At 37.4% G+C, this 23,278-nt stretch overlaps 4 protein-coding genes across 12 annotated transcripts; 1 reads left to right on the plus strand and 3 right to left on the minus strand.

The window, feature by feature from the left end:
* Positions 1–922: 922 nt before the first annotated feature.
* Positions 923–2,846, minus strand: LOC112289429 (peroxygenase). The gene is made up of 4 exons (XM_024534626.3): positions 2,667–2,846; positions 2,088–2,425; positions 1,699–1,934; positions 923–1,576 (listed from the first exon to the last, which is right to left on the minus strand). Exons 2-4 carry the CDS (start codon positions 2,365–2,367, stop codon positions 1,166–1,168), a joined length of 927 nt encoding a protein of 308 aa, XP_024390394.1. The 5' UTR covers positions 2,368–2,425; positions 2,667–2,846; the 3' UTR covers positions 923–1,165.
* Positions 2,847–4,946: 2,100 nt separating this feature from the next.
* LOC112290008 (uncharacterized) lies at positions 4,947–8,314 on the plus strand. The gene is made up of 7 exons (XM_073537575.2): positions 4,947–5,518; positions 5,951–5,992; positions 6,443–6,508; positions 6,870–6,977; positions 7,393–7,443; positions 7,552–7,702; positions 7,838–8,314. The coding sequence occupies exons 1-6, from the start codon at positions 5,372–5,374 to the stop codon at positions 7,696–7,698; spliced, it is 561 nt and encodes a 186-aa protein (XP_073393676.1). The 5' UTR covers positions 4,947–5,371; the 3' UTR covers positions 7,699–7,702; positions 7,838–8,314.
* A 618-nt stretch (positions 8,315–8,932) lies between these two features.
* On the minus strand, positions 8,933–13,961 carry LOC112290007 (uncharacterized). Of its 3 annotated transcripts, none has more exons than XM_090254649.1 (13): positions 13,791–13,961; positions 13,351–13,512; positions 12,706–12,804; positions 12,377–12,461; positions 12,002–12,071; positions 11,590–11,650; positions 11,447–11,500; positions 11,159–11,309; positions 10,891–10,993; positions 10,474–10,580; positions 10,046–10,152; positions 9,823–9,933; positions 8,933–9,532 (listed from the first exon to the last, which is right to left on the minus strand). In XM_090254649.1, the coding sequence occupies exons 2-13, from the start codon at positions 13,435–13,437 to the stop codon at positions 9,410–9,412; spliced, it is 1,158 nt and encodes a 385-aa protein (XP_090110775.1). In that variant the 5' UTR covers positions 13,438–13,512; positions 13,791–13,961; the 3' UTR covers positions 8,933–9,409. The 3 variants fall into 3 exon arrangements, with proteins under 3 accessions (XP_090110775.1, XP_090110774.1, XP_024391627.1); XM_090254648.1 differs by having other exon boundaries at positions 13,795–13,959; XM_024535859.3 differs by lacking the exon at positions 13,791–13,961 and adding an exon at positions 13,698–13,788.
* An 869-nt stretch (positions 13,962–14,830) lies between these two features.
* On the minus strand, positions 14,831–23,132 carry LOC112289293 (uncharacterized). 7 transcript variants are annotated; one of them, XM_024534405.3, is made up of 18 exons: positions 22,991–23,132; positions 22,476–22,839; positions 22,268–22,317; positions 22,043–22,141; positions 21,640–21,723; positions 21,434–21,490; positions 21,084–21,172; positions 20,504–20,628; positions 20,079–20,212; positions 19,785–19,912; positions 19,476–19,527; positions 19,117–19,258; positions 18,726–18,919; positions 18,177–18,345; positions 17,809–17,901; positions 15,959–16,877; positions 15,680–15,780; positions 15,231–15,539 (listed from the first exon to the last, which is right to left on the minus strand). In XM_024534405.3, exons 1-18 carry the CDS (start codon positions 23,053–23,055, stop codon positions 15,378–15,380), a joined length of 3,027 nt encoding a protein of 1,008 aa, XP_024390173.1. In that variant the 5' UTR covers positions 23,056–23,132; the 3' UTR covers positions 15,231–15,377. The 7 variants fall into 7 exon arrangements, with proteins under 7 accessions (XP_024390172.1, XP_024390170.1, XP_090110773.1 ...); XM_073537744.2 differs by having other exon boundaries at positions 15,271–15,474; XM_024534404.3 differs by lacking the exon at positions 15,680–15,780 and having other exon boundaries at positions 14,831–15,648.
* Positions 23,133–23,278: the final 146 nt, after the last annotated feature.

Consider the following 23,278-nt stretch of genomic DNA (forward strand, 5'->3'; position numbering starts at 1 on the left):
TGCAATAAGATTTGTGATGAAGATTTGGAAAGGAAATATGTGGTACAATGAAAGTTACTACAGCACATTGCAAAATAGCAACAAAATGTGCAGTATGGTGTAGTGAAAGTCAACCAAAAAATATTAATGTACTTATTGTTGTATTTTTGTATTTTTTTGTACTTTTAGATGTGCATATAAGTACATGAGGTGTATTTGTAACAACTTAGAATGTACTAGTAGCTTGAATCTTTATTTTATTATCTATATAAAACATCCTTCAAAAAAAAGATAAAGAAATAGAGAAAAATAAAAATCAAATAAACTCGTAAAATAATATAAAATGATAAAATAAATTTTGGATGTTGCTATGCCACCACAATCTTTGCTATTGTCACCACAATTTATTCTTATAAACTTTTTTTTATTAAGATTAAATTTATTTTCTATATATTAAGAATAAAGAAAATAGATTAAAAAAATTAATTATTTCAATAATTTTCATTAGAATTAAAAAAATATATAAAATATTAAATAGGTGATAGGTTGTGGTGAAGAAACAAAAACTGTTGTAGCCATAGGTCTCAATATTTATCATATGATATTTTGTTAATTAGAATATACTAGATTTTAATAATATATGATATCAATACGAATTAGGATTAGTATCGTATAAGTAGAATTATGTTAAGTAAAGAGCTTCTTTTGTTTTCAGTGTTTTTAAAATTTTTTTTATGTTATAGTTTATCAGTAATAGCCTATGGATTATGACGTTTTTAGTTTGAAGATGCAAAACTTCAATCATGTTCATCCACATCACACACAATCCACAGAATTCTGCACAACTTAACCTTCACTTCGTTTAACTTCACAGGGTTCAAAGAAAACACATCATACATAATTCTAACGAAACAAATCACCTACACAAACACCAACATGTTGATACCGTGAAATGAATGTTTATCAATGCTTAGATTGCAGAGATCAACAATTTTTACACAACTAAAATCCTGTATCCGAAGCTTACAAAACCCCTGACATATACAACCTCCGACGAGCTACATGGAACCTACTGCCTCCATGAATCGCTCTATCAGGAATCGTCGGCAAATTAGGAGAATATGGTTCTATGCACACTTCATCGACACTCAGCGTGGAATAAGCCGATCAGAGCAAGCAAATCAAATCAGTTGTTGTGGGCGTCAATCTTCTGAAGCTCCACTTTCTTGCCTTTGTCCTTGCCTTGCTTGATCTCTCGCTCCACCTGATCGAAGAAGCTGCCGTCGTAGACACCGCGGATTTTTTCCTTACTAGCAAATCCCTCCTCGTCTTTCACTAGCCAGTATGTGAATCCCCACTCTAGCTTCGCCGCTGACCAACCGTATGGGTCGTTCACGTTGCGCATCCCGTCCGTCATGCGGAGGATCTCCTCGTACGTCATAGCGTCAGGCCTCGTCTTAGCGTACTTGTTGAAGATCTCCTCGAATTTTGATGGCAGAAATCGTCCCTCCGTGTCATAGACCTCGGTGTCGCTACCGTGCTTGGTGCGGTGGACTTTAGACAAGTAGATGGGGAAGCGGGGGTCGGGAATCCAGCCCTTTTACACCATGGTAATGCCGCAAGGGTTTATAAGTTTGTGAGCTGATGAGAATAATTGCAGCGCAGTCGAAGAGCGTAGTGGGAGGTGAACCCATTAAGGAAAGAGAAAATGATACTTACGTCGTAGGTTGGGTAGCTGAACGATCCATTGATCACGATGGCGGCCAACACCGAGATGGTTGGCGAATACCCCAGAGCTCGGAATCCCTCGTATGTTTCCTGCGGGTAGATGATGCCGTCACCGTTCCTGTCGAAGAATGCGCAATGCTGCTGCAGCACTGTGTAGTCGTTGTGCTCTCGGCCCACCGTACCCTCGGGATTCTGAGCATCCACAGCTTGCAAGGCCCTTGGTACATCTGCAACCGCAGCATTTTACCCCCGCAGTCAACAATTGAGTTCTAATCTCAAGCAACACATTACGATATCTTTGTGGTGGCGAGGCTTTGTAGAACAAATTGCAGCAGAATCTCAACACATAATCACTGCTGAGTTTTGATCGTCCGAAGTACGTGGGTTCTCGATTGGCAGATCCCAGTGCGAGACGTTTCTTTCCGCTGTCACGGGTGCCTTCTTCGCTACCGTTTCCATGGCCACGTTGGCTGCCTCAGATTTCCCCTTTCCTGCTCCGTTCTGCCCCTTGTCTGATGAGGACTTGGACTTCACATTAGGATTGGCAACAGCCATGACCTGGAACTCATGCCGAGCCTTGGCCCTCCACTGCTGCCCAAAAGCCAGAGCTGTCACAGGGCAATGTACGAGCCCAATCCTGGAAGCTGCGGCAAGACTCATTGTGGCCAGCTTCGAATATTCTTGCAAAAAGTGCTGTTGCTCAAATTTACAAACCTATCTGCAAAACCACCGACGCTGAATTATGATCCAAGTTCCTGACTGCACTCAAAATAGGAACTTCATTCATACTGCGACCTCACACAGGAAAATTCACCAATACAACCCTTGAAGGAGAAACAAAACATGCTATGAAAAGCAAGACCAAATTCCGAGCAATACCAGCTCGAAATTAGCAACGGAACCACTACTGTAGTTTTCGTCTAAAAATAACGCAACGTTGTCAGAGTTCACGAACTCACCAAAAACTATGTACGTGCAGGGTGCAAAATCGTGGGGCAACAACTCCAGATGAAAATACAGAGAAGCCACTAACGCTGTCTTCTAAATCTTCACAAGAGCCTTTAGGTGCATTGTACACAAATCTATGGACTAGTGGGTTACAGACTGCGAGAGAAGCAGACACACAAACACATACTGGAGAGAAGGGTAGCAAGAGAGAGCATAATATTGGAGCTGGGGAACGTCTGCATGGCCAAGCAGTGTAGCAACGTGGCGAGAACTTCGTAGTAATACGGTTCCCGCTCACGTGTCGAAACCCGGCACGGAAAGCGAGTCTCTTTGCAGCAGCTCGTGCCAGCACGAGCCGCGAGTTATCTCGGGATGGTGCTTCCATGGCCTGTGAACAAACGCTGGATTAAAAATAAAAACATGCACTAACAAGTGTTTGGACCCCATAAGAAAACTGAGCGGTTCCAGAAAATGCGAATCTAGTGGGCGTTCTCCATTTGTCCTTGCCTCAAAGCTGCTCCGTGGAACACTGTGCTCTAACTCTCATCATACTTCACAAATTTCTCTCTCTCTCGATCTCGCGTTCCTAATCGATTTTTATCGTCGATCCAAACCCCTACGACGATGGGTTCATTGCTCCTGGGATTCACTGAAGGAACTGGACTAGTGCTTAGGGTTCATTTCAATAGTTTGACCCAACCTGCGATGATCACTAATAGTGTGGAATTGGGGTCCAGAACACCTTAATTCGTATAAAGGTGGCGCCTTCATCCAGCCAGGCCGCAGTTCGGATCTCAGCAATGACGAATGATCCTTCGGTGATTCTGAGTTGGAAGAACTTGGTGAAGTCAGGTCATGGCACTAATAAGTTGGGTGTCATTTGGAGTAGATACAGTGACGCTGTGATCCTTGGTGCATTAGTTTAAGGGTGTTACTATTAGGGGCCTGTGTCATGGTGCAGGCTCATGACTTCTCTCAATATTCCTAAAATTTATTTAATTATTAGAAGATTGAGTTGTGAGGGTAGTCTGTGATAATTAGTATTTGAACAAGTTACTGCATTTGACTGTGATGTTTATATTGTGGATTATTTGATAGTGTATATGTGCATACATGCAAGAAAATGTATTATTATTACTTTTAAAAAATATCCTTTTCACCTTATATGTTGCATAATTTTTTGTGATTCTTCAAGATTTATTTCAAAATAAATTCTTTCTATATTTTTCAATTTTGTTTAATTTTGAACTAAGAATAAATAAAAATAATAATTTAAAAATGAATTTATTAAAAAATAGGTTACACATAATATGATTATTAATTCTTTAATGTTTTGATATTTTTTCATATGTCACCAGTTATTCCACTTTTGCTAATGTGGAACATCAAATGTGATATATGGTTTGAGTAATATTATATTTTTAATTTTTCACATTGAAATTCTTATACGAAATACTGGGTTTTTTTTGTACTCATTAGTTAACGGATTTTCCCATCACTTAATCAACATTTTTTTCTTCTTCTTCTGTTCTCATGTATTTTGTGTAAGTATTTAAAAAATGAACTACCTATGAAACTACTAACTACATCATAAAGTGTTGTCCAAGTTGATCATTGATTCTTCTTCACAAATATTTTTATTTATGTTAAATGTGTTCAATTTATAATTACTTGTAGATTTTTTAAATGTAAAAATCATGAAAATTTGTAGACAAAAGATTTGTGATTGTGATTCAAATAATTAATGATTTGTTTACATGTGCTCATCTATACATCTATCATGTCATTAGATTAATTTTTTTGATTAAGACTGTACTAATAACATTTTGAAACTCGTCAATTCCATGTTAACAACCACCCAACACTAACAACGTTTTCACACAATTTCACAAGTCGTTTTCAACAAGCATATGTTTTTCAAATATTTTCTTCTAAAAAGCAACAACAAATCTATCGCAAACATTTCATTTCATATAAAGTAATAATTATTTACATACATAACCCAATCATCAGATTTAAAAATAAAAAAAAATAAACAACCATTAACAATTTCCTGTATAAAAAGAAAAAAATAACCTATTTTGAAAACAACACGTAGGCAGATCGTTACATCAATTTCATCCAGGAAAAGGCTCCAATCTACGAATGAAAAATTACACAGCGACATTCGTTCGATTTCAAATGCATGCGGTGACCATCCTTGTTAGTGACGACAGAACTCTGTTCACACCGAGGAGTGAACTCGCCATCTGTCGGCGCATGGAGTCAACATCTGGGCATTGCGGACGAGAGCGCTCTGCGTGCCGTGCCATGCAAGATGGATCGCATCACTCATGCATCGATTTGGTTCTGCAGGATTCGAGGAGAAGAAGGAGGTCCCGATCGGTGTGGGTGTGGGTAGTGTGGGTAGTGGTCGATTTGGTCCCATTGGAGGTGTAATTGTTGTGGGGTGTTTAGCTGTGAGCATGAGTGTGAGTGTGAATGTGAAGTTGTGGAGCTGATGCGATCGCACTTGATGTGCACTGGTGTGAATGTTTGTTCGTTGAATGCATGGCTTAGTGATGGTGGGCCGCGTTGCGCATACGAACGGGTTATTAATTTGAGCGTGGTCTTTGTTCGGTACTGGACGGGAGGGAAGGCTGTGGTCGGAAATGCTACATAATAGTTGGGATGTTGGTTATCTCTGGAGAGTGAATCATTTGCCTCTGCTCAAGTAATGCACCATCAGTCTGTAATTATTGATGTTTTGTGTCGAGGGTATGTATTTGCGAAGGGTGTGAATTTGCTGCTGGATCATCTGAAGCCATCACACTCCGCTAGATGGGTGCGATATTATCAGGCCTCCTCGGCGGGGTCAAACACGGTATGTGCTAATGGACCGTTTTATTTTTTTAGACAATCTAAGCCTTCTAAGTTTATTCACTCTTGAATTTCGACAAGAGTGAAAGTGTTCTCCTTCAGCATAGCACACAAAAATATCACAAAATTACTGCTCATAAGATTGTTCGATCCACAGGGTTTTGTGCACTACTCATTTCTACGACAGTGTCAATTCTAGTAAAGTTCCTCGTGATGACACTTTCGAACCGCATTGCCTCGGAAATGTTCTGTAGATCAGATGGCGTCCTCTATGCTCTAAGCTCTCCTTGAAAGAGTTCTTGTGCAGGGTAACTCTTGAGGTGAATTCAAGTTTTTGATGTAACGATTAGTGCTTTCATGCATGCCATTGAGATGTGTTGTTCCTCTACCTGGGTCATAGCTTACAGAACTATTGCCTCTGGACATTTAAATGCAGGGTTTGCGGGCCAAGGTTGCAGATATGGTCCCAGAGGAGAGAGTAGGTGTCCTGCACACGTGAATTGTTCCCTGATGCACCCCTTCGTATTCCCATACTCTTGCCTCTTCCTGGAAACAGTAAGATCGTTGCAGACGATTGTATTGTCAGATAACGACATGTGACTTGGCCGAGGTTTTTGAGGAGAAATTTCTTTCCAGTAATCTATAGTTTGTTTGCGAAAAGAGGAAATATTGAAGGCCATTAAGAGCAGGTATGGAAATGTGTCACTCGAAGATAATACCGTTGATATGGTAAGAAAAGATCAATATGTTTCAGGCATTGCAGTGCAAATATGTCTTGTACAGCAAGGCTACCATGTAATTTTGGCACTAATGTGGTTAACCCCCGAAAATATGGTCCGATGGAGGTTTTTGCTGCAGTAATGATTACAAGTGGCCTCGTTACTGTATGATTTCGACTGGGTGTTGTGTACTGGATGCTGCCTATCAGGCAATTGGTGGAATGCGCGGAATCAAAGGCATGTTATGGGAGACATCCTTACTCGATCCTGACGAGGTGAGTGCTATATATCCTGTGAAAGTTAAGTGTTGTGATTATTCATATGTTTAAATCCACTGTTTAGCACAATACATTAGAGTAACATACAATGAATGCTATATTTAACATACAATTTTTTCCGTAGGATATTCGCTTCAGAGGCATGTCAATACCTGAATGTCAGAAAAAACTTCCAGAAGTGAAACCTGGTGGCAAACCATTGCCTGAAGGCTTTTTGTGGCTCCTTGTAACTGGAGAGATCACGGATGCTTTGTACTTGTGAGGTTGAGAGACTGCGGCTTTCAGACAGGCATCTTATTTTTTTTGTTACGAAGAATAAGAAACTAAATGAATCTAGCTTATGGGTTCGTGGGCACAGGTGGTACCTTGGTTTGGGCATGCTGTGCTGAGGAAAATGGAACCCCGATACATATGTCAGCGTGAATTTGCTCTCAAGCATCTTCCCGATGATCCTGTGTTCAAGATGGTATGCCTCTATTCATAGCTGTATGCGCATTCGAGTTAGTGTATAACACGGAGGTTCTTCTGGAAGATTGTTGTATCTTGTAATACTCCTCATGTCTCTATAAAAGTTTGGCCAAATAACCCTCGTAACAATCTGTGCTAAATTGTAGAATTCGAGTATCATGAAAGAAATACTTTCAGTCTGACGTTTATTCATTTCTGCATAGAACTCCTTTTTGAATCTGATCCCAATAATTACTCTCTCTTTTTAGATGAAAGTTGGTTCAGCTTAAACTCTCAATTAAACTAAAGGTCGATATTTCTTTACGCAAGTTTGGAGACTTTTTCAAGAAGAATCTAGAAATTTTTAATTGCTTTATTTCTATACATTCAGCATGATCCACGAGGCTGCAAGATGACAAGCTCATTTTTTGCAGGTGTCGAAATTGTTTGAGGTGGTTCCCCCCATTCTTTTAGCAGGCGGCAAAGTAAGTGTAACAGTGAACACTCCAAATATTACTTTAGTTGAGCTGAAGCCATTACATACTTTTCTCTTTAGTGTGAAAGATTTCTGAAATCTGTGTACGTATGGGCAGGTGAAGAACCCCTGGCCTAATGCCCACAGCGGTGTTCTGCTGCAGTACTACGGTTTGAAGGAACAAAAGCGAGTTACAACAGCTGCAATATTCCTGAACTACCATCTTGATAGCCTGATGATACGTCATGCTTTTCGTTTCCATTGAACTGGTAGGGTCATTCTTTGCGGTCATTTGAAAGTCTGATACGTTTTGGGTTGGTTGATTTTATCTACTATACTGTGCTTTTCGGAGTATCACGTGCTATGGGCGTCCTCTCTCAGGTTGACTATGTGTTAATGTGCAGCTCATCTGGGATCAAGCACTTGGGCTTCCAATTGAGAGACCAAAAAGTATGACGTTTTCTTACATTGAAAACTATTGCAAGTCCAAAGCAAGTATGACCATAAACTATTCCCTATTTAGTCCATTAGTGAGGACAGGGTCCTGTTTACTTGAGATATCCCTCTTGTAACTTATTCCCACTTTTCAACAAGGCGTATTCAGTTGTCATTCGCGAATTGACACGGCATCTTGAATATTCTGCTTTCAAAAGCTTTGACGAATGTCCTGACCCTATCCACCAGAGTCGACAAAAGCTACCTAGTTGTGGCATGTTGGCTGCGGTGGTCTGAAATCCAAGATTTGAACACAATGTCCACACTTCCTTTTAATATATTGGACATTGAATTCAAATCCTGGAGCTTAACTCCTAGAGGATTGTACTATGATGTGTGATTTCATATTTGAAGTGAATTTGATGTATGGTATTTGGTTGTAACTACCTCTGTTTCTTTTTCTTTGAAAATTCGTGAAATGAATTTATCAACCTGTCTTGCGCTGGTCTTCTGTTCTATCATTATCACTCAAGTTTTAGCCACATAACGGAGGATTGGTAAACTATCAATGTTAGTAAAATCAGCCATATTCAGTTTTTCTCTTTTTCATTTTCTGTACTAATTGATTTCAGAATGATTTATCCTACAGCATATCGATATCAAGATGAGATTTCTTGCAAATAATAATAAAAATAATGTTTTTTTTTGTGAATTTATATGATATACATTATTGAAATTTTTTAACAGAAATTGTTATCAAAAAAGTATTCGTTCTGTCAAAATATTACTCAATCCATGACATATTTTTTTACTATTTTTACTAAATTACTGAACCAGAAGTGTTCCAGAATTACAATGAATGGTGTAATGAGCCATGGTATTACATATATTGATTGTAATTTCATGTTGCATTACAATTCATTTCAATGATCAATCAACAATTATTAAATTACTTTTTTGATATGATTGCATCATTCCATGCAATTAGATAAATACATATACACACACACACACACCAATAAATCTACACATTATTATTAACTACCTGTTGCAGCACCACAAAATAGTAACAAAATAAATGTGAAATTTTGCATGTGTCTTATGTGGCCTAGCGGGGCCAACCACCCAGGCCATACATAGCTCAAATGTGGGTCCATCAACAAGACACAATGGCACACGAAGTTGACACACCATTTGGTAGAAATGGCATGCATTTACTCTAAGAGAGCTTAGTGAACTTGGTGAAATAAAGTTCTAGCAATATGTTTGACGTAAATGAGCAGAGAACTCTATGAACAAAATACTAAAAATAACTTTTCTAAAATGGCATTGCAACGTTATGACTGTTGTCAACGTCACGAAGATGCATAAAAGGGTGACCGTGACTCAGATGCAGAATGTCAACTCTGTCCTTTGTACACAGTTAGCCTGTAACTATGGGTTATTCCGTATTTTTGCTCTTAAACAGCAGCGCACATGTTACATACCTGCCTCTAATCATCCAGTGTACTAGAACTGGAAGAAACACAATTGTGTACAATTCAGCCTTGCTGCCGTGCTTGCGCCCGCAACTGGGTAGATGAGAGATCTGACTGAAACAAGCTCAGTGGAATCTCTTGGAACATGCCCTCCACTTCAGTTGGAACTTCTACATCAGCGAGTACCTGATGAACAAGCCACGACGAGGGTTAATACATTCCTGGCCACGAAATCAAACGAAGCTTTCAAGCCTGAAGAGAACTCGATAGAGTAAGAACCAGGTGTCTGGTTATTAAAATCCAGGTGCCTAACTGAGAAAAATGTGCTCTTTCCATACAAGTTGCACAAAGATAGGTAGGAAAGTTTTAATTGGAGAGGGAAAAGACCATCACAACAAGGAATTAATCTGACTCATTATGATTGAGAAAAAGTTGAAGATAATAAAAATCAGGGGAAAAAATACTGTAGTTCTTGCCTTAAAAGCTTCGTCCACTTTTCGTCCTGCTACCAAGAAATCGCAGCCAAGTTTCCTTATTCCTAGCATCACCTCCACCATCCGAACTTTACTATTCCCATAGTACTTTGGCTGAAAACGAAGAAAAGTCGACCGTCAGAATTTATGTGAAAAATGTTACACATTGCACATCTGGCAGACAGAAATTGACGGATTAAATAGAGAAAGCATGAGAATGGCTTACATCTAACAGTCTTAAAGCTGTGTCTGCCCCAACAACAAACGTGCTGTCCGGAAAGAGCTCTGCCTTCTTAAAGAAATACGGTTGGTTTGTCACAACTAATGTATTCCCTGATGAGCAAAACAACATAAACAAAGAAATTTACGCATGATTTGTATCTGAACTATCATCCTCAACAACACCACGCAGTGCGGCAAAGTACAAAGATTCCATGTTTAGCTACTTCTAGAGATACTATTTTAGAAGTAAAAGGGGTGATAACCAAGCATACTAGACAAATTGTGCTAATATTAAATCTTTCTACAGGTGACATTTAAATCTTTCACATAATTAGGACCGCATCAAATCATTGACACCCAGAGATTGACAATCACAGATTCCAATTAAAAGTTCTGCTTGACACTGATACAGCTACGAAGTTTCAGCAGTACCAGAGCGAAATTGATTTGAGCGTTCCTTTATGTCTGTAAGTCCCAATGGTGGTTTGTCTGCATTAATTGCAGATAGTTCGTAGCATGGAAGCCCACCTTCCCGCAAGCTACAACCAATACAACGATCAAACACCTAATAGTTTAGAAATGAAGGTTGAAATTAAGTCCCCCTCTATGCATTCACAATGGAACATTGGAAAAATAAGAATTCTACAAGACTTTCCTTCTCAAGTATTTGAAAAAATAATCTGGAGGTAACCCCCAGTTTACATGCTAATGTTGTGGTTACATAGAAAAGTACACAAGGACCAGGTAAACCAACATAACTTCTGCCCGAAATGCTAATTTCTGACACAGAAGGTTCTAGACATAACGGACTTTACGAGTTTAGCCTTCAAACAAAGATGGCCATTAAACCTGCAAGCCGCATCCAAGAGCTTGACATGACCATCATGAAGTGGATTAAATGATCCAGATAATACCACCCTTCTAGTACCCGAAGTTGGTGAGTTTACACGATCTGCGTATCAATCGATGGAAAAAATATGATTTATGAAGCAAATGAATATAATATTGAGAATTCAAACCAATGGAGATGAAGTTGAAAAGCTTGCGCAGTCATGCAAAAGCCTCTGTAGAACTTGGAAATAACATTCACGACTGAATCTAAACTCAAAAACCGTACCGGAGAAATTAATCATACAGATCTTGCCACTCAGTAACTGCTGTAGCTGCTCTTCCTCGCTGTACACCAATTTTGTCTCTCTTAATTTCTCTATGCCTTCTTTTAAATCCAGTGGTATATCATCGATAGTTCCGCATACATTGGCTAATGTCTGCACATTAGCCAACTCCGTCACCAGAATAAGCCAGAAAACCACTCATTGCGAGCATATCAAATTTAGCATGTCAAATTCACCTTTATGTCGACAATGGCAGAATCCAAAAATGCAAGTGCTAATGAAAAACTTACCTTAACCAATAGGCAGCTTGTCAGATAATCTTCTCCATATCGATCTCGATGGCCCTGCACCCACAACAACTTAAATCACATCCATGTTCCATAGTGGTCTAATGTCAAATTGAAGATAGCGAAACGAGAACAGGTTCGTTAACCTTTGCAAGAGTCAAATCATACTGCCAAAGTCCATTTTGAGTGCGAGCTGACACGAAGCACCTGTACAGATGTGTTGGTGACATCACATTCACATAAGCATGCATGTACACCACGTCAGATGTGAATTCATTTCTTAGACCAGAATGTACGAACAAGAAAAAGATTCAGCACAATAAGCCGATTTATAACTACTGGACTATATCTAATGCTTCTAGTTTAGAGATCACGCACGGTGGCCACCCACTAACAGAAAAGACGCAATCTTTACAAAGAATTTTCTAAACGAAAAACACAGGGGCAACATGATCGAAGCTACAGATCATGGCATGGGCTCAATTTGAACATCTACGCTACAGGGAGCAAGCCCGAACCTTGATAATTCGTTGAAAGAAAAACAGAACAGAAACCAACCTGTGGTCTCCACGCTTTGGCGGTATAGAGGCTAAGACACCTGTGAATCCAATTCCAGCTACTTGCATACCTTCTTATCCAAGCGCACGGTTTGTCAATCATTGAATAGGCCACAACGCATACCATTCACAACCAGCACCACCAATCACCAAGCACCAGCATCAGGAGACTTGGTGATTTACCAATTATGCAATCTTTGGTTAGTATGCATGAACGATTGCCCAGAGACTATTTGCATGGAATTTAAGCACCCGAAAGTGACGACCTGTATTTTAACAATTTAAGCACCATTGTAGAGATTTGTTAGCTGCTTAAACATAATCCAGTAGTATGATTAAACAATACCATCACCAGAAGGAAAGCGGATATCAATACCAGGCATTGAAAGTTCTAAAGCTCGATTATACGCTTCCAGAGCAATTTCGTCAGCTGTTTCTCGACAAACAGACTGAGTGGGAACCTGAAAATAAAGAACGATTAATGCAACTACAAGCTTTCAGAATTCACCATTAACTAACTAATTGTCGTTGTCCTATATTCCTCAAGAAACGAGGGAAGTGCTTCAACCTACCCAAGACGTTCGTTTACCTTCAACCCCTACTGAAAAGGCAGTGCAAAGTTTAAATTGACAACCAACACAAGTCCTAACATAATAGAACCTAAAACAATAGCAGGTTGCAACCAAATGCAAAACCTAGAGATACCTTGCCAAGAAGTTGAACCATAGAAGCCCTGGAGTACATGAATGTGGCCTCCAACACCGTGCTTGACGCTCGTGGCACCGACAACAGCCAACCTAGAGCCTTTACACTCAGCGTCCACAACAATGTTTTCTCTGAATCATGTTGGCTGTTGCAGCGACAGAGTAGTTCTACAATCTCCTCGAAATCTCTCGATTACAAGAAGAGCAGATCTGAGCATAATGCATGTACGTGCTAAAGGCAGATAACGTGATTGAATTTGAATCTTGCACCACTGAATTTCAATGTGAATTACCAACGAAGACCCCAATAACACTTCCACTTCGATTATAAAGAGTAATCGCAAGCTTTCTCGTATACAAAGTGATGGGAAATTATACACTCACTACTTGCTCTGGAAAAAATTTCCATGCAGTAATGGCGTCATTTCGCCACAATTTTCCCACTTTTGTGCCACATGGCAAAATATTTAAAAGTTCTTAGTGGTTGTGATTTTCTGAGCGTAAACCTTGAGATGAGGCCTCCATCAAACAGTGGTGCTGAACAGGATTAAAATTGAGGAGCTCAAACTGGGGATCCAAACTTTCGTGGCGCCATGACCTAAATTATACAACAGCTGTGATACAACATTCAACAAACAAAACAGACCTGCGATGCGCCACCAGAGAGGCAAAGAACAGCACGGGTGGGTGAGGAATGAATGGCCTCGATAACGGCACGCACTACGCTGTCCATCTTGCTCAATTTTTCTCTGCGGCTGAGGCCAACCTTAGACCACAACCAATTCACGACACTTGCGATTCGACACAACTGTCGTCAAAGACATGTGCAATCCATCAGTCAACGATTCGCAAAAACTCTCCGACATCGAAACAGCTGCAGAATCACTCCACAAACACTCAAACAGCAAAAAGTGATGAACACATCTCAAAAATTCTAACGACCGGGAGCGGAACCCAACAACTTAAGAATGTGATTCACAGTCGCCACCATACCACAATCAGATTTGGAACAACGTTCAACATTCATAACACCAATCTCTATAAATCTCACTCATCTGTCCCAGAAGAATTACACAAAAAACTCACTCACATCCTGGCGAAGCTCCGTGGATTCCTCAAACTCAGCAAACCCAGGTCGCCACCATCGCCGGGAATAAAGAAGCAGAAGCTGCGTGATATCTCACCACCTTCGAAACAAGTTTGCCTTGCTTCATTGCTGTTGGCCACCGACAGCTCTGCAAAAAAAAAATCTTATTGATGTGGAATAAGGGGTTTGAAAGGGGCTTTAGCATGTTAAAATGTTTGTTTTTTTCTTTGTTTCGTTTTGTTTTTTTTGTTTGTTTGTTTTTTTTCTTTTCTTTTCCTCTCTGCTGATTAGTGCTTCTGTACAGTTGCGAACTTGTGTTGTTTTGTGTGTCACTAAAAGAGTTAAGATAGAGTTGGTACAAGCATATTTTCTTCAATGGAATCTATGGATGATAGAATGCTGAGGTTTGTGTACTTGATTTTGTTGTGAGTAATGAGGTACATATATACATAATATGAATTTTTGTATAGGCTAAAAACATCTTGAAATCATTAACATGATCTTTTTAAAAGTGTCTTTGTAAAAACTAATAATTGTGATAAGACGCTGGCACCTACACTATTTTTATATGTAATTATGTTTTAGAATTTTTATTAATACTGATATTTTTTATATTTACTTTCGGATTTATGGGTAGTTTCTGTTATATTTGATGAAATGAGAATAAAATAATAGTTTGATATTGAAGACTCAAACTTTGAACATAAAATGAATGTAGTTTCTTTTAGTTTTGTAACAAAGTCCATAAATAATGATGATAATAGATCTAGTAATGCAGTTTTATAAACACCAATAATTATCTAAATTAGAATTACCGAAACCTAATTTGGAAAAAGTAAATTAAATTGTATCAAAAGACAGTTTTGTAACCAAAAATAATTTATGTGTTGAAATTTCAGGCTTCTACAAGGTAACATATATATATATATATATATATATATACACACACACACATATTGAAAAACAAAAAATGTTTTGTTTAATTTCTCCTTATACAAATTCATTCCAAGTTGTTTCACTTCACCAATGTGTAATCACATAATGCACAATTACAATAATTAATAATCTCATCATAATTCTGTCTGATTACATCTTTGAAAAACCATTTCATCTTGAAAAGAAAAAACTAATATTAAAGATGCATACAAATATGTTTTCTTCATAGGACAAACTCATGTCACTAGTGTAATTGTTTTTTTATAACACAAAACATCAATTAAAGAAAACTTGCATTTTTTAGATTAAAACTATTATGTTTATTTATAATTATTAAAAAAAAAACAAGAAAAACATGTAATGAACATTGAATATTTAATCACATCAAAACATAGACCATGTCCATAGAATGCACAATACAATCCTTGAGTGGGTTTGTGAGAACATATGATGTAGGGCAACCCAAAGTTCCTTTCACACGATATAACCCCATCGCTAACATCCCTTTATTGTGTAATAGTTCCATGAACAAATCCACGTAAGGTCGGTTTGCAAAGCCATTAGGTACAACAATTTGTTCAAATGTGCGAGCATTCTTCTCATCCAAAAGAAAGCCATCTTTCTCAACATATCCTCCATCCACTATTTGTTCAACAATTGATACTGTGTTGCGGTTGTAGAACATGGATCGCATCAAAAACCCAAGAAGGATGGGTGATATGGCCCTTCCTTCCATAAAAGGTGGCCCTAAGTGCAATAAAGCATCGCGGTTTTGTAGATAATCCTTGTGAGCAAAAAAGAGGTTTGCATGGCTACGCAAAACCCCAAATTGGGGTTGTAAGTAATCAAATCCAATTGTATGTTGCATTTCAACAATCAAAACAGATGATGATTTGTCCCCAACTAATCGATCTACATTAGCTGCAATCAAAATATTATCCACATCACTTACAAAAGTAGATTTTACTTGAAATTGGTATCTTGTGTCTTGCACTTGGTGAGCTGTTAAACTACCAACTGGAGCTTCTAAATGTGCAAATATTACTACTTTTTCTGTGCAAACAACACAAGTATACCTCTATTAGATATATATATATATATATATATATATATTAACATGTTTATGTGTGATTATTCCCACACTTGTGAATTTATTATGAAATTTTTAATTTTAAAAGTTGTGTTTATAAATAATAATAAAACTTAGGGCAAATCAAATTCTATAACTTACCAGCTTGTAGAATTCCTCCTCTCATGAGATCAAGCTCAAAGGTGGGAGAACCTTTCACTAAATAAACGTCTTTGAAAATGCCTACTAGCCCCCATTGCTCAGCACTTGGATCCAATGGAAACAAAATAACAATAGGTGGTTGGTGGCTTTTTGGTTGACGCAACCCTTTGATGAAATAGAAAAGGTGAGAGGGCCACACCCCTTGGCAACATAGCAAAATGTGAGGCCGTGCCAACTCCGCAATTGCGAGGGTTTTTTGTTTCATATCCTCCAAAATCTCTTTTGCTCGTCGCTCGAGAACAACAGGGTGAGGTTGACCATAATTAAAAATAGGCGGCCATGTCAACAACTTCTCAGTTGCCTTCTCTAAAGACACAAAATGCGAGGATTTTTTTCCTCCTTGAGTTGTAGACGTGGAAGCCATTTCATTGTCGTTACTCCTCAGCTCCACATCGGGTTGGATTTTGCTACAACGCTTGCTGGGTTTGGATGAAAAAACATCCATTGGCATAACGTTCATATTTCTCCTACTCGCATCCATTGTGGCATTGGGCTCACCATTGAGGTTGCTCTCTAAATGGGATTCATGGATCACGGACCGCAGTTGTGTCTCAAGGTTGTATGCACCATCAGGATCTATTGGAAACATTTGAAGGTCTTCAAAGTAACTAGGGTTGCCAATGAAGCCAGGGTGCCTCCACCTATCAATCACTCTTTCTGCAGGCGCCTTAATTTCTATTACATTTGATGGTTTGTTGTGCAATTTGGGTGTTGTTATTACAGGCTCTTTAAAATAATTAGCGCTGGTGTGTATTTGGTTTCTTTGGTTTGAAATACCAAAGACTGTTTTGTTGTCTCGTGATATCACAAGCCCAACATCTTCTGGTTTGATGATGTGTCCTTTGGGATATAACAAAACCTACAAAATGAGAAAGAATATTGTTATGTCATAAAGTGAATATTCTAAAACAACTACTTTTCTTAACAAACTAAGTATTGGAATTTATTAATCTTTTTGTGTCTTTATTTCATTAAAAAATGAAGATAAAAATAAAAATAAATTACCCACAGTATATAAAATGTAATAGAATCAATTATACAGAATATAGATCTTATTCTTTTTGACATATGAGCATAACATGTCATATTTTATGTGTTAAGTGTTACTATCACCATGGATTTATTATTTATATTTGGCTAACTTTTTCAGAATGTTTGTTAATGTTATGATCTAACTTTACAATGTCAAAAGCCAATATCATCACCCACTTCAAATGGTAATGACAATACAATTTCAAGTAATGATATGAATTTTGGAAGTTTAAATTGATGTCTTGTATCTTCAAAAATTAAAAACTTGGTGATTAGACATTGATTTATTTCATCAAATTCAGCTTAAAATACATATGTTACACTAAAAACACTGTCTATCTGAATATTATAGTGTGTGAAGCCAAGTTTGAATAAAACTGTGCACATAATTCTACTTTGGAAAAGAATTAAATATAGTACTCTCACTTGGTTTGTAACTGATAAGCATATTGCATTATATAGTGTGTGAATCTAATTCACTATTTTTAGACAGGATACAATGTTTCACTTTTTAAGAAAAATCCTTTCATAAAATGTGCACATTACAGAATAAAACAAAACTTCATACAACCAAGAGTTTATTATAAATATTGGAAGAAAAAGAAACAAATCACATCATATGTTTTTGGAGAAAAACTTCTTGAAATGCGTATACAATACATGTTTGGTATCTATGTAAACTTGCTTCAAAACAAGTTGAAATGTCATATGAAAGTCAAAAGAAATATTTCTGTTGGCAATAAAATGAATCATCCAACCTTGTTCACAATGTGATTTTTTTGTTTCTGCTGAAGAGGAACATCCAAAGCAAACAATATAGTATCAAAGGTCATGAATATGTGAACTGCAGCCTGAATTTTAAAAACACAGCATTAGAAACACACACACACACACACACACATATATATATATATATATATATATATATATTTCTATTTTTAAAATAAAAAATTATATTTTTACAAGGTTTATCATTTCCTTACAAAGCTCATAATTTTTTTCTCAAATGATAAGATTAAGAATAAAAATAATTTTATTATGTAGGGCAAGACTTCGCCTAATTCACATCTTCAAACCATAGTTTTCCATGAATTTATACATTTTTATTCAATTCCAAAAGAAGTACCTCTTCAAAAGTCATGCCATGATAAGAAGTTGGTAGTATAAGTGGATACACTTCATTTTCATAACTATGAAAGAATTCACTTAAGAATGCAAACTCAGAGTCATTTCTGAGTCTGATCTTTGATGTGAACAGGTTCCCAATAAATGTGTACAATCCTCTAACAATGCAACTGTGATGTCACAAAGCCACTGCTTGCTTAAATAAAACCCATACAAATGATGCTTAGAAGTAACAACATTTTATTTTATTTATAGAATTGTTACAAAATTTCAATCAAAATGAACTAAAACATGACTTGAACATTTTAGCTCATTGATCCATGAACAATATAAGAAGTACTGGATTAACTTCATGTTGGCTTGCTCATTCATATATAAATGATATAGAGTATAAATATACTGACACAAACACATAACATTGTACAAATCTATGAAATCTTGTTAACACTGCTTACAAAGGAATTATGTATCTTACATATTTATTTATTACACATTCATTTTAAAAATATCAAAAAATTAATGGGATTGTATATACATGCTATAAAATTACCTACGAGAAAGCATTTGGTAGTGTAATTTAGCAGGGCAAATGATTTCAATGCGACCACTTTGGGTCTCATCCCAAACGGCACTGGTTTGGGTGATGGGATCCAACACCTCCACGATGATCCGCACAGTGTGCCCACACACACGATGCACGGCCAATGCCCTTACCACTTGGATGGCATCCTCTGCTTTTGTATTCTACCATTCCATCCCCCAACCCAATTCCAAACTCCTCCTTCTCAATGTTTACATAAAAAATAAAATATCATATCATAACATAACATAACATAAAAAATAAAAATAAAAAATAATTAAAAATAAAAACTCTAAATGGAGTAATATACTTTCATGCATCCATCTATTTTATTTTGAGTGGGTTACTTGCAAAATCATACATGAGTAGCTTTGTTGGCAAGGATGAGAATGGCAGTGGCTTTAAAGGCGCACACACGATCTAAATCTGATTGATACACTGGTGAGCCTTCAATGAACTCCACAAGCCCATTGTAAAGTGCTAGAAGGTTTTTCAGCTCATACCTAAAGACGTTCCACCAAACCATATTCTTCCTTTTTAGAATTTCTGCACATGTTTTTATTGTGGGGATATGCATTGTTTGAAAGTAAGGATAAGGTGCATAAAAACATATAAATATATATATATATATATATATATACTGCTTCATGATAGCAAAAGAGGCAAGGGATATAAATACACAGCCACATAATACAGAGGACGGGAGTGAGGGGTGCGTACGAAGGTTGAAATGGTGCCAAGATGGTCACGTGCAATGGATAAGCAAAGTTATCTGCATTTGGCCAGTTGAGTGAGTTTTTATTGAAGTTAGTAAGGGTGGGTTTGTGCGAATCTTTCAAACCTCACTTCATTGTCACTTTATCCTTTTTCCTCTTTTCTCCTGTGTGTTCTGTACATCTGGATATGCTTTTTTTTTGAAGGGCAAGCTTATGAATTTTGGATTAAAATTTTCAAACTTGAATCCCTATCTCTCTCTGTTTGTATATATATATATATATATATGTATAATCCACTCTAATTTTTTTCCACCTTCGTTGTGAGATGAACTATAGAATTCAGCAAGACATTCTTGAACTGCCTGAAAAGAGATACTTCCAGTAAGAATAATGTATCTTGAATCAAATATATTCCGAAAAGAAATTGAACCTCCGTACGGCCTACAAGACAATGACAATGGCCACAAATAAAATATTCACCTTCTTCCATTTGATTTCAAATGAAAAAATAAAAAAAATAAAATATAGACCCACACACACTTGCACATACATTGAAATTAAATGAATGAGTTATGGAAAACAGATAGGTTGTGTGAAGGCACAATACCGAAGGGATGCAAGGCTATTGATGCGGGATACTTGTAAAGGGATGTAAATAAGGGCAGCAATTATGATAAGCATTGCAAATAGCTTCCCCAAGTTGGTTTTGGGAGTCATGTCCCCATACCCCACAGTAGCCACCTAAATTCAATTGTCTGCATGCACGTAAATTATAAAATGACAAGTAAATCCACTGCAGTTTAAATCTTATATATATATATATATATATATATGTTTGGTGGATATAGATGTTTAAATGCTGTTTTTTCCATAAAAATAATTACAATTGATTTTTTCTAATGGCGTATGTAAATCATGAAAGTTGATAAAATAAAAAAAATAAAGTCATTAAAAAGAATTAAAAAAAATTGAAAGGATTATCTATTGTAAGCATAGAAAAGGAGAAGTAGAGTAAGAAATGGAAAAACTTACTGTGACAATGATGTAGTAGAAGGCATCAAGGAAGTTGAGGCATCCATTGGAACTACATTTGGCTTTGGATTCAGCAGAAATCAATTCAGATTCAATCCATTGCATAATCCCCGCACTCAAAAATACTTTCCTCCTCATTAAACACACACACACACACACACATTCTACATCAAATATTTCCAATTTCATTCTTATCTAAAATGTGAGCATATGCCATAAGTTAGAGTTTTATTGATAGTCATTGGAACAGTTCCAACAAAATTGATAGACAATAAACTTGTACTAGGTTCTTTTTGGATTCTATGCATATATGGATCCAGTCAAAAAAGCTATTTTTACTTGAATTTCATTGGAAATTTCACACCTTAACTTTGAATTATTATGTATTAAAAAGGCTTGGAATTTTGATTTTTTGGGAGGTTCTTTTCATTTGAAAATTTTTAAACCTAAGATCATATGTTTGTATCAAGGTTCTCCAACAATTGTGTGTTGTGAAGCTAAATAGATCTATCTAACTATCTATCTATCTATATATATATATATATATATATAGTAAAAGAAGTTATAAGATATAATTTACTAGAGCCTAATGTTGTCATTGCAACAAGGAGAATCTTCTGATATAAAGTACTTCCAGCTATGCCCATGTTTGCAAATACAGGTATTATCCTGTTACATGTTACAATGTTTAATAAACTAATTCACATGTACAGGTGAATGAATAAATAAAGTTCACCATTGTACAGTTACTGATTGCTGCAAATCATAAAATGTAATAAAAATAGGATAGATTTGTGCAATAAAAAGTTACAGATTATGCAACATCGTCATAGAATATGATGCATAACACATGGCATAAAGATTTCATTGTTTATAATTTTTTAAATAAGGAGTGCATCAACCACTTAAACACATTATAGTTAATAATACCTAATTACACGTAGAAATTGCAAAAGATGTAACAGGTTCCCATGTGCTGCATCTGATCTGCACCAATACAGTTTGAAAATAGATGTATATTAACATATAATTTTACAGAAAAAAAGATGGAAAAAGTTGTCATTGATTCCAATTTCAATCAATCAACATGGTTTTTTTAAATCTGAAAATAGAAAAAGGTTTTATGGAAGCCTTACTTGAAAAGGAAAATGATAGGAAATGTACTGAGTAAGTCAATCAAACCCCAGTACGAAAAAACATATAACACTTGCACCGGCTCACTGCAACACCATATTACATTTCGTATTTATTATTACTCTTATTATTATGTCTTTTCACATCATTGATAATCCATGAAAACATCATATTTGATGAATTTTATTGGTTAATTATCAAAGGTGTAGAGAACGACATTTGTGTTGATTTGCAATATTTCTTTGAAATAAACGGAGTGTTTCTCCAACAATAATTACTTCTTGAATTTTCAAGCGTTACACATTGACCACTACAAAATGTGGATGGTTGAACAAAAACAAGTTTCTTTTTCATTTCTGAATTAATTTTTGATAAAATTGAGAAGCGTGTTAATGGAAGTCGCACCAATATATCCGCAACAAATAATCCAAAACAAAGATAACACTCGCAACATTTTGGATTTGTGATACCCAATCACGGCCAGCAACATCCCTCAAATGGTACCTACAACTCAATGAATGATACCAACAAATTTTCGGATCACAAAACGTCCAATTCCAAACACACTTACAACACACAAAATTAGAGTACCAATCATCCAAAATACCACACAACAAAACACAAACTCACGTAGAATAAACATGCAATGTTCCAGATAGTGCAGCAAGAAAAAACTCCACCTGCAGTAAAATTCCACCCACAATCCACAATCCACAAACAAATGTGTGTCACTCATGACAAACATGGATTAAAAATAACAGAAGCACCAAGTTTACATGCAATGGAAAACACTATATAAAAAGAATAGAATGGGAGATCGGGAGGAGGGAGTGATTACGAGGGACCAAGCGCGGCCCAGCTTGCCGCCGCGCATGGAGGCGCGGATGCCCAGGCACAAGGGCGTCTCGCCAAACAGAAACAAGTCATGGTATGTGCGTAGCGCGTGCGCGCTGGCGTCGATGCTGCGCTCCCTCCTCGCGCCGCTCCAGCTCCATTTCTCCACGGCTCGCCTCGCCAGTGCTGCACCCATCTGCTGGGTCCTCTCATACCATGCCCTGCTCGCGCCGGGTTGCGTCTGCGTTGGCAGACTATTGGGGAGGCTGCACTCGCTGGCGTTCACGCTCCCCCCGACACCCCCTCCTCCGCCTTGCCTCTCCACGTTGGTCTGGGAGCTATACTCTTGCGTGGCCATGGTTGCGAGTCTGTAGTTGGTTGGACATAATAATTTCTTTTGTTACCGCCAGAGAAGAGTGGATGTCGTTTCCATGTTGAAAGCGCTGGATGTGTAGAAATTTTGTAGTTTTCAGGGGTGAGGATAATTGGGTGTTGGGTTGGAGACGAAGAGGATCTAACCTGGTGTATGGAAGAGTGGTATACGGTGGATTCCAGAATCTAGAGCTCCACCAACTCCGCCTCATCCAGACTGCTGCTTGCTGTAATATCAGGAATACTGGTTATTAACTTGGTTCAGGTGTGGCAGTCTTCCACTCATCAGCCTCCTGCCGTTACGCAAGAGACGTGACGTCGCTGCAGAGAGCACTGCCTAGCCACGCCCTTCAATCTGCTTCAGTGCCTGGTTGCATCTTCCGCACTGCAGTATTCCCGCAGGTAAATGAAGCGATTCGGTGATGAATCAATCCT

Source organism: Physcomitrium patens, chromosome 12 (genome assembly GCF_059467195.1).
Source record: "Physcomitrium patens ecotype Gransden chromosome 12, ASM5946719v1, whole genome shotgun sequence".
NCBI lineage: Eukaryota > Viridiplantae > Streptophyta > Bryopsida > Funariales > Funariaceae > Physcomitrium > Physcomitrium patens.

What these genes read in the sequence shown, in the direction of transcription:
- LOC112290007 (XM_024535859.3), bottom strand. Translation starts at nt 13,727, where the DNA reads ATGTTGAACGTTGTTCCAAATCTGATTGTG. An exon ending in TTGTTCCAAATCTGATTGTG is followed by an intron (nt 13,513 to 13,697) that starts GTATGGTGGCGA and finishes CTTTGACGACAG; the next exon opens with TTGTGTCGAATCGCAAGTGT. An exon ending in AAGTGGACGAAGCTTTTAAG is followed by an intron (nt 9,533 to 9,822) that starts GCAAGAACTACA and finishes CTTGTTCATCAG; the next exon opens with GTACTCGCTGATGTAGAAGT.
- LOC112290008 (XM_073537575.2), top strand. Translation starts at nt 5,372, where the DNA reads ATGCACCATCAGTCTGTAATTATTGATGTTTTGTGTCGAGGGTATGTA. An exon ending in ATATGGTCCCAGAGGAGAGA is followed by an intron (nt 5,993 to 6,442) that starts GTAGGTGTCCTG and finishes GCTGCCTATCAG; the next exon opens with GCAATTGGTGGAATGCGCGG. An exon ending in CCTTACTCGATCCTGACGAG is followed by an intron (nt 6,509 to 6,869) that starts GTGAGTGCTATA and finishes TCGTGGGCACAG; the next exon opens with GTGGTACCTTGGTTTGGGCA.
- LOC112289293 (XM_024534402.3), bottom strand. Translation starts at nt 23,055, where the DNA reads ATGAGGCGGAGTTGGTGGAGCTCTAGATTCTGGAATCCACCGTATACC. An exon ending in TATTTGTTGCGGATATATTG is followed by an intron (nt 21,724 to 22,042) that starts GTGCGACTTCCA and finishes ATGGTGTTGCAG; the next exon opens with TGAGCCGGTGCAAGTGTTAT. An exon ending in CCTATCATTTTCCTTTTCAA is followed by an intron (nt 21,491 to 21,639) that starts GTAAGGCTTCCA and finishes GTATTGGTGCAG; the next exon opens with ATCAGATGCAGCACATGGGA.
- LOC112289429 (XM_024534626.3), bottom strand. Translation starts at nt 2,367, where the DNA reads ATGAGTCTTGCCGCAGCTTCCAGGATTGGGCTCGTACATTGCCCTGTG. An exon ending in TCTGCCAATCGAGAACCCAC is followed by an intron (nt 1,935 to 2,087) that starts GTACTTCGGACG and finishes CTGCGGTTGCAG; the next exon opens with ATGTACCAAGGGCCTTGCAA. An exon ending in TCAGCTACCCAACCTACGAC is followed by an intron (nt 1,577 to 1,698) that starts GTAAGTATCATT and finishes ATGGTGTAAAAG; the next exon opens with GGCTGGATTCCCGACCCCCG.